The sequence below is a fragment of the Ochlerotatus camptorhynchus genome, unplaced genomic scaffold (assembly GCF_037179485.1).
Source record: "Ochlerotatus camptorhynchus isolate MF236.1 unplaced genomic scaffold, CSIRO-AGI_Acam_v1.1 ptg000274l, whole genome shotgun sequence".
Lineage (NCBI taxonomy): Eukaryota > Metazoa > Arthropoda > Insecta > Diptera > Culicidae > Ochlerotatus > Ochlerotatus camptorhynchus.
Window position 1 is genome coordinate 646649 of NW_027040763.1, and position 10357 is coordinate 657005.

At 38.0% G+C, this 10357-nt stretch overlaps 1 protein-coding gene across 1 annotated transcript; it reads left to right on the top strand.

The window, feature by feature from the left end:
• The first annotated feature begins 7765 nt into the window (after nucleotides 1–7765).
• LOC135705833 (zinc finger protein 260-like) lies at nucleotides 7766–9930 on the top strand. The gene is made up of 4 exons (XM_065227680.1): nucleotides 7766–7929; nucleotides 8006–8132; nucleotides 8191–8925; nucleotides 8989–9930. The coding sequence occupies exons 1-4, from the start codon at nucleotides 7907–7909 to the stop codon at nucleotides 9928–9930; spliced, it is 1827 nt and encodes a 608-aa protein (XP_065083752.1). The 5' UTR covers nucleotides 7766–7906.
• Nucleotides 9931–10357: the final 427 nt, after the last annotated feature.

Below are 10357 nucleotides of genomic sequence, written 5' to 3' on the forward strand. Positions count from 1 at the left end.
AAAATCATTAGAAACATTTCCATTACTGTGGCATTGGTTTTTTCCAGATTTTCTTTGAAATTACCCTCCACCGTAAAATTTTTTGTTAACAACATTTTTCAGATAATATTTTTTTATGAATTGCTGAGATAATTTCCTTATCATTTCAATGCTCTCTTTACGTTGGTTATGTTTTTAAAAGTACGTGATGTCCGGGAAAATCCCAACGAAAATTTCCCGGGAAACTAACCACCCTGATTTTTTTTATTTTTTTTCCTTTGTACCTGTAGGCAAAAGTTCATAACATTTGGAGTCCCTTCGTCCGATAGTAAAACAAAAAATCCCCACCACAGATAAACAGACATAACGCTCGCATGTTGTTTATCGGTCGATTGAAATGTTTCTTAGTTGCCTGCAAACTTAGTCTAGTCGACTCAATTTTGGCAAAACTGGATTTACTCAAAAGTGAGTTGAATTTTTCAGGCATATGCCATGTTTCCAGGAAAAAATTCTCGAATATGAGGATAATCCATGGAAATTTTACTCAGTCTACTAAAAAACTGAGTTAAACTTCTTATGATTTTCCTCATATTTGAGAAGTTTTTCCTGGAAAAGCCTGGAAAATTCAAGACACTTTCGAGTAAATCCACTTTTGTCAAAATTTACTAAACTTTGAGTCGCTCTGAACGATTGTGTTTGTCCAGGAAATAATACCGAATATGAGAAAAGTAATGATTGGACTCACTCAGTATATTGGTACTACTCCTAGACTTAGTAAAATTTCCGTAAATTTTCCCCATTTTCCGGCAGATTTTTGTGATTTTCCACAGAAAATCATAAGGCAAATCTACTCATCGCTGAGCTCCTGCACTTTTGGCGATTATGAGTAAACCAAACTTAAATTTGGGTCGTTCTCATTGGCCGTGTGTACTTTTCTGTTGTACAATGGGAAATGTGCTGGCAAAAATCTCGATTGAATCCTTCCAGAAAGGTCATTCCATAGGAATTGTGTTTTCTGAAACAAAAACGGCAATCACAAACTTATACCTTGTACAGACATACAAAGTACACTGTTGTACCAACAATCAATACGAAACTAACGATTTTAAATTGGCTCACCACTTTAGTAGCCTATTGGTCCCAAGCAAACGATTAACGTACCCTATTCTAGTTGAAATTCTATTACTACACTATGTTTGTTTTGATTCGCTATGAAAGTTTGACAGATAACATCAGGGGTGTGTGGATTCATGCAGAACATGCAGGGGTGAGTGAAATAGCTTGGGACTGCTTGGGACCGTTGTTCTGGTACTGAGTGAGCCAAAAATAATAATGATTTTCTTCGGGACCCAGTGGTCTTAGAGTTACCTCTATGCTAATACCATAGAGGTAACTCTAAGACTAGAAGGTTCTGAAATAACGTGCTCAACTTTTTGGCTCAGCTCTGGTACTCTCTTCGGTCCCAAGCTAATCGATTCACCCCTCGAAACATAGGAAAATCCACTAACCCCTCATTTTATCTGTCAAACTTTCATAGTGAATCAAAACAAACATAGTGTAGTACTAGAATTTCGACTAGAATGGGGCACGTTAATCGTTTGCTTGGGACCAATAGGCTAGTCAAGTAGTGAGCCAATTTAAAATCGTTAGTTTCGTATTGATTGTTGGTTGTACTACCGTTGTATTTCTTTAAGCTAGTACCTCAAATTGTACCTTTTGAGGTACTCGATTAAAGGAGTACAACGGTACTGCTTTGTATGTCTGTCAATGGTATTAAATACAATATGCTCTTTTCATGCACCATCAATGTAGAGTGCGCTAGCCGATTTTGAGAGGAAATGTCATCTAATTCATCTGTTTACATTATAATGATGATTTTCAAAACTCAAAATGATGTACATTTTGTTGCACAACTTACAAATTTCCATCGGGAGTGGTCTTATTTTCCGATTATCTACAGATCTGAACTGATTTACAGCTGAAATAACCACACATTTAAAATCCGGAAGATCATAACCGCTGGAACAATTTTATAAATCTTAATTTTTCTCATCAAAAATATATGGAAGCATCAGTCGGATCACTGAAAACCCGATACAGAAAACAAAATATTCCATGTGGCTGATGATTTCATTATGATGTAAACTAAAGACGCTGAACTTATAAAGAGACAACATGTCAAAATTAGAACAATCGATTATCTGTCAAAGTCATAGGAAAAGTCATTCCAATCGAACAGATGACCTGTCAAATGGATTAGATGTCGCCTTTTCAGTCTCTTTAATGTAAACAAATGGATTGGATGACATTGCCTCTCAAAATCGGCTAGCGCACTCTACATTGGGGGTGCATGAAAAGAGCCTATTCATGTGCCACTCCTGCTGTCGGATGCATTTAAAATGGCTCAACTTGACATTTTATAATGCACAAATTTGACAGATAAGTGTCCGGTAACTGAAATTCTTTCCAGTTAGCGAACTTTCAGTTAAAAGACGTTTCAGTTAAAATAGAGATGAACTAGCCTAAGGCTAAAAATCTCTTAAATAAAGAAAAAAAAAAAAAAAAAAAAAGTTTCAGTTAAAAGTCTTTCAATGGATGACATCATTCGATCAGTTCAAAATTACGTTTACTACCACTCGAACTTTGCCGTGGAACAATGTTTTGAAAAATGATCTTTTAGAACGTCGAAAAAATCGAGGGGGACGACTCTATCTACGATGCAGAAAAGATTGTGTTTTGCTCTGGCTAGCTGCGCGCACGCTAAGTAGATAGAAAAAAGATTGACGAGGATTTCCTGCAAAAAGATGATGCGCGATACAAGTAGATGCGAGAAATGAAATAAGATTTTTCGAAGATTGATTCGCTAGTGTGAAATTTGTTGAGATTTAGAATTGCTTCATTTTCGTAAATTCTATGCTAGAAGGTCGTCTCACTGCTTGGCAATATGATAAATTAGCGTACATGTAGGAATCGTGAATATCTCGGAAAATATATTCAATAAATTAAGTGTTGTTGTCCAGCGACATTTGCGAAATACTTTTGAAAATAGTCACTTCCTGCCTCGCTGCCTACCGTTGCCGTTAATTAACCATTTAATTCGAGTAGTTGAAAATGTCGTTTCCTGCCACTCGATCTTCGAAATAAATCAATATTCTGAGATTTTTTCTTCTAGAACCACGAGAAAAGTAACCAAAAATGGTGCTAAACGCATAATAAAATAGTAATTTGTTGGTCCAGTTTTGTGAAATCGCTGGTAGGAAGTCGCACTAAAAATGCTTGACGAAGTGGTCCATTACCCTATATTTTCCAGGGTGACCAGTGAACCGGAAAATCGGGAAAACCGGAAATAAGCTGGTAAATCAAAATAACCGAAAAAAAACCGGAAAGGACTCTATCTGCGATACACAAAAGATTTTGTTTTGCAGCGGTTAGCTGTGTGCACGCTGAGAAGATAGAAATAATTGATGACGATTCTGAAGATTTCCTGTTAAAAGATGCTGTACAATGTAAGTAGATGCGGAAAATGATAGAATATTATTTGAGCATCTAGAATTCAGATTTAGATGTGTCGCCCCCTCGGAAAAAAAACCCGTTAATTTCGATGGCAAACCGGGAAAAAATTACTTCGTCTATTCTCTGAAAAAAAAAGATGCTGGACCTCGAAAGAAATCAAAGACCCTTGGACTGGATTATATTTTTCTTATATTAAAATTTTGATTAAAATTCCAATGGAACTTTAAAGAGATTTTAGAAATAACATTTAACAAATAACAACAACTTATGTCAGAGAAAAATACCAAAGGAGTTTTTGAATAAAATCTTAGACAGTTTTAACGAGAACGCCAAGTCAATTGTGTGAGTTCAAAGTAGAATTTTTAGGTGACGATTGTAAAAAGGATTACAGGTCAAGTTTTAATTAATAAGATGAATAAGTTCTGAAAATAACACATGAATACCCCAAAAAAATCCGAGGGTATTGAATTCTGAGGAAATAAGAATGATAATTTACAGTGAATTCTGAAGAAAGTTCCAAGCGAAACCAAGGGCTTAGAATTTTTAGGATGTAATTTCAAAGGAATGCTGAGAAGAATTTTATGGGAATTCCGAGGATAGTTCCAAAGGTATCTTGAGGAGAATAGGAGAACTCTTTTCTTATAAGATAATTCTGAGCACAATTTCAAGACAATTCTGAGTTGAATTGGATGGAAATTTCAAGGGAATTCAAGTGAATTTTAAATATGTAGAATTATTGAAGGAAGTTGCAGGGAATTCTTGGATGAATGATCAACAATTCAAAGAGAATCTTAGGATAAATTCCTTGATTTTTTAGGAGTGTTCTGCTGAAAATTTCTGGACTGTTATAAAGGCATCTGTAGACTAGAGAGAATTTCAAATTTTAAAGAATTTCTGAAAAGAACTCTGTGAAGAAGGGACATTATTCTAAAGGCAATGATTGAGAACATTCTAAAAATATCCTGTAGAGTTCTGGGCGAATGCATATCAATTTTAAAGACTTCGAACGCATAAACAAATACCAGGAACAATTCTGCTGCTTACTAATTACAAATTTAACATATATTGTGCTTTATTCGGCTCAATCGCATTTGGTTTTATGTTTTAAATATATCTTCCCTTAAATTTTTGGAGGACACCCTGTCTTTGAGGTTAGTTATCCTTTTTGAAGTACTAGTCTTCACAACATAAAGGGCACCATTGCCATTACCATACAGGTAACTAGGGAAGAATTTCTAGAGAAATCCGATGATAATTTCAAGAAAACTTCGAGGGTATTGAATTGTGCGAATAGTCACGAATTAATTCTAGGGCAAATTCCAAGGTAAATCTTAAAATAATTTCTAGTGAATTCTGAAGAGAGCTCCAAAGGAATTTTAAGAAGCATACTAAGTGAATTGAATGTTGTGGGCAGTCTTGTAAGCGGTCACGGTAGTCGACACATTTTCTGTAATAATTGACTGCCTTTGCCTCCGACACTTGCAAAACAAGCTATCATAGTACAGTACCAAACTAAAACGAATGTATGTATTTTGTTTTTTCTCATAATAAGAGCTGCTGATGGTGTGCTTGTGTGAATTCTGAAAATAGCAAGCAATGATGTCCTAGTAATAATATTTCTGATCAAAAATGGTTTGATTTACATCAAATTGAGGAATTACAACGAAATCACACATATCATATGATAGCTATTTTGATAATTTTCTTTTAGCTCGAAAGTTATTCTACCGCTCGTGTTGTGTGAGAGAGACGACGGTAGAGCATGAGTGTTCGAATACAAAAAGACTGTCGCGCACGACAACGAAGCGAGTGTAGTAAAACACGTCAACTGTTTCAACCCCTGGTTGTGGGTACAATTTCAATGATATTCTGAGCTTTTTACCGTATTGGAATTTCGAGAAGAATATAGATAATTCTGAGCAGAGATAGTAGGCCCTGCTCACGAACGGTAATATCATAGGGTAACTCTAAGACTAGTAGGTCCCGAAGAAACGTGCTCAACTTTTTGGTTCAGCTCTGCCCTCTGGTACTATCTTCGGTCCCAAGCTAATCGATGCACCCCTCGAAACATAGGAAAATCCACGAACCCCACATTTTATCTGTCAAACTTTCATAGCGAATCAAAACAAATATTGTGTAGTACTAGAATATAAACTAGAATGGAGTACGTTAATCGATTTGCTTGGGACCAATAGGCTAGCCAAGTAGTGAGCCAATTTAAAATCGTTAGTTTCCACCGGTTACAGATATAGTCTGGCGGATAGAATCTCGGGAACCAATTGAGCTGTCAAAAAGCGGAACCAATTGAGCAAATCATGACCAACAACTGAAAAGAGCACATCAGCTATTGCGAACAAAGCTTCGGAAACCCTTTTCTCGTGACTCAAGGCTCGCCTACGCAAACTAACGCCATCTTTGGGTGGAGGAAAGTTTCCCCTATCCGATGATGCCGGTAATTTACGTTCGATTGGCGAGGAAAGAATAATCAACGTTTTGTTCATAACAGTTGATAGTGCCTTTTCAATTGTTGGTCTACAATATATTAAATTGGTTCCGCTTTTTGATCGATCGAAATTCTATCCGCCAGACTATGAATATAGCGACTATAGTTACGGAGCATGAGATTTCTAGAGTAACATTTGAAATGGGCCTATGTCCAAAACGTAAACAAACCAGAAAATGAATTTTAAATTTTGGCCGCCTGTATTCAATTCATATTTAAGAAAATTGAAGTATTTTAGGCATTTATATTGTTCACAACAACAATAGTAACTGTATCTCAGTATACAACATCCAAAATATGCGAAAACCTTTCAAAAATATATGAAAATCGATAACAATATAATTTCATAAATTAATAAGCCTTTTTTGTGAATCTTTCAATGGATTGGCCCTTTTTGTTAAGCCGTTGTGCTTGTCATCAGAAATGGTAGGCCCTTTGCTAAGCCTTTTCGCAACGTCAAATAAATTCAAAACAAATCATCGGCCCTGCCTCAAGCAGTAGGGCCTAGCTTTGGTTTGAAATTTTTCAATCATCGGCCCTTCTACGTCACTAGGCTTAACAATGAAATGAGATAAATGAATGGTTGGCCGTTTTAGCGTGCGGGCCTATAAATGAATCGAAAAATTTCGTTGATCGGCCGTTTCGAAAATCGAGTTATTTTTAATGATTTTTCTCGATTATGCGGAACTTTCTTACACGATTAGTAGCTATCAAGCGGTGCTAAAGAATGGTATCAAAACCCGATTTGTTTACGTTTTGGACATAGGCCCATTTCAAATGTTACTCTAGATTTAATCAAATTAATCGCAGTTCTACTTGTCCAACGTCCCCGGCTGGGTGAGGGATAGAGGATGACACCATGCTTGGCCACCAACTGCTCATTTGTTAATAACTTTTTACTCAGTTGTTGAAATTTGTTTTTCTTTAAAGTAATTGATAGGTTAGGATCATAGCTTACTATAGATATCCAAAAAGTAGTTGAATCTTAACATTTGAATCAACACCAATTAATTTTTAAGGCTTAAACGCAATGACAGTGGAAGCGGAACGGCAGCGGCAGCGGAAAAGCCCGATCTGAATAAGCCTACCTGTCGGATTTAAAACTAGTTAAAATCAAATCGACTTCGATTAGGCATCTTGATGTCATTTGTGACAACTGTCAAACTTTCCGTTTCCGTTCCGCTTCCGTCCACATTGCGTTTGGGCCTTTACTCTTCAAGTCCCAGATGTGCAGCGACCATTTCTTACTTTATTTTTACAACTCAAAAACAAATACAGTTTATTGCTAGAATTAAAATCTACTTTGTTTTATGTATCTATAACAAGCTTAAGCTCTATTCTATCTACTGCTTCAAAAAGAACTATGTTTCGTCAACTATGTGTAAAGTTATTAGCAAATGAGCAGTTTGTGACCAAAATTGTGTATGTCAAGCATGAATGACACACACACACACACACATGCCTTAAATATATGTATGATTTAAATTTATACCGTAAATCCGGTAAAATAACCAAAATTCCGGGGAAAAAACGGGAAATTGATAATCGGGGTTTGCGGGATTTGCTGGTCACTTCTTTTAATTTTGTTGAATGTTCACTTATTTGTACCATTCCAAATGAAACCAACTGCTTATAGTTGTAAACAAGAAAATCACATTGCGTGCAAGTTGACATTTTTTGACGTCCTGGCTAGGTGTCATAATAAATATCCCATCATAAAAATAACATCTTTATTTGTAAACAACGGAATCCAGCCAGAAACATGGAAAAGTGGTGTTTGAATTATTTTTAATTTTAAGTGAAACTGTAACATTTTCATAGGATAAAGTATATTATTTCGAGTGCTCACAACTAAGTGCATACGCTGTACAAGAGTTATATCGCACACAGTAACGTTTGAACATCAGCACAATGAGTTCAATCAATTCCATCTGGTAAGTAGATACCCATTTCAAATTATTGAACGTCTAATTCTTACACAATAAATGAACACTCCATATCCTTTGGCAGCCCCTTCGAGAAACAGGAAGTGATTTGTAAAATATGCGAAGGCACCGACGGAGCAATGGAATCAATTTTCTGCGAGCGAAACGACTACCGACTGTTGAACAAGATCTTCAAGTCTACCAACGTGAAGGTATGAAGTGAAGTTTTTGAATCAATTCCAATATGTCCTTCGACTTGTCCCTTTCTAGGTTCAGCCAGTATGCGGAATCCTATCGCCGATATGCGAATTTTGTCGTACCCGGATCGATCAGTTCGATGACAACTTCCAACCGCGGTGCAAAGAGTACGTAGTGGAGAAGATCATTTCCACCGCCCCCGATGACGATCCGTTCAACTGTTTGGATTCTTGCGCTGTCGACCAGCAAGACGTGGTTGGAAAAAGTGAGGAAATTGCCGAGAAGGCTACGGTAGAACCGTTTAAAATAGAACCTTACGTGCGGGAAGGTCGAATATCTTCTGCAAATGGAAACAAGGTAAAGGCTGAGCATTTTGATAACATAGATGTGCTGGTAGAAATTAAGAATGAATCTGAGTTGAGCAGTGAAGAAGATTGCAGATCGTCTAATGGGGATCTGGGACATGACAGTCATCCCACGATTGAAGATGAACAGGATACGAAAAACTGCGCTGTTATTGAACCGTTGAGAAAGAAGAAGAAAGGTCGACCGAAAGTAGAGTTCCCCTTGAGTGGAATCAAACAACCTACGAAATGTAAAGTTTGCAACAAGACGGTGGTCTACTTGAAGGACCACATGCGGATACACAACGAGGAAAAAAAGTTCAAATGTCCTCACTGCGACCGGTCGTTTTCGCAAAGTAACAACCTGATCTACCATGTAAGAAAGCATACGGGAGAGAAACCGTTCGCCTGTGATAAATGCGACAAGAGTTTCATTTGTAAATCACATCTGCTGTCACATTCGGTAAGTATTTTAAATCATCCCTTGAAGGAGCAATTTTTGGGGACATCTTACATTCTTTTGCAGCGTACCCACGTCAACGATCAACCGTTCCAGTGCGAAATCTGCTCAAGACGTTTCAACCAGGCCTGCAACTTGACTAAACACTTGCGCGTCCATAGTGGTGAAAAACCGTACAACTGCAACGTGTGCAGTAAAGCATTTATGAACCTTTCCAACATGAAAGCCCACGAAAAGCGCCATCGAGGGGAGCGGAACTTTACCTGCGAAATTTGCTCGAAAGGCTTCTACGATAACCATCATCTGGAAAGACACATGTCGGTTCACTCGAAGGAGAAACATTTTAAGTGCGTTCGCTGCCCGAAGCAATTTTCCACTCTGGAAGAACTCAAAGCACACGCAATACGCCACAAAGACCCAATGGAGGTCAATAGCTGTGATGTTTGCAGTTGGACCTTCACCTCGGTTCACAAGCTCAATTTGCACCTGAAATCTCACGAACCAACATTGCCGGAAGATGAGCCAGTTAGATGTGAAACCTGCCTAAAGCATTTCAAACGAGCAGAACAGTTGGAACTGCACCGGCAGCGCGTACACGGTGACGTCAAGCCCAAGAAGCTCCCCCGGGAGATCATTATCGATCCGGAAACGGCTGGCAAGCAGTTGGAGGGTCCCTTCCGGAAGCCATACCGTTGTGAGGTTTGTTCTAGGGAATTCAACCAGGCCTACAATCTGAAGGTGCACCTCAAGACACACATGCTGGGCGAGAAGCTGCATTCTTGCGACAAATGTCAACGATTGTTTCGACGACGAGACCATCTAGAGGCGCACCAGCGCAAGGCGGAATGCCTGCCGGAGACGGACCCATCTCTTGAGGATGGTACACTGAAACCTAAATTGGAAGCGGAACAAGTGAACGAAGGATATAGCCCACTGATTGATTTGCCCCCGGTGGCGGTTCCCGACAGGCAACAGATAGTGGTTAAGTATGAAATTCAAAATGTGTAACATCAGTATTGGGGAGGGAGGGGCGTTTGATAGAATAAAGAAGTTTGATAATTTAGCATATAAAAATACGTTTCCGAAGTCTTTATTACGTTCTGAGTAAAACCGAACGTCGTTTCCGGATGGTTTTTTCAAGCTTATCAGTGCTCTTTGAATCATAATATTCCGTACAGTGGGATACAGATGGCAACCAATAGTAGATTCAATTTCATATTCATATTCGTAATCTGCATTAAGAAAGGAACCAAACCCATCTAACATTGCAAGTTTTATCGAGGTTTTAAAGCATTCTACAAGTCTAAATCATGGTCTACAGAACCCTCATAAAACCACAATTGTTACTAGGGAAACCACGCTGTCAGTTGTCTTCTGTTCATCTGATGAACGGATAGAGCCCATATAGGATAAAATACAGACGGAGTGCCGTCAC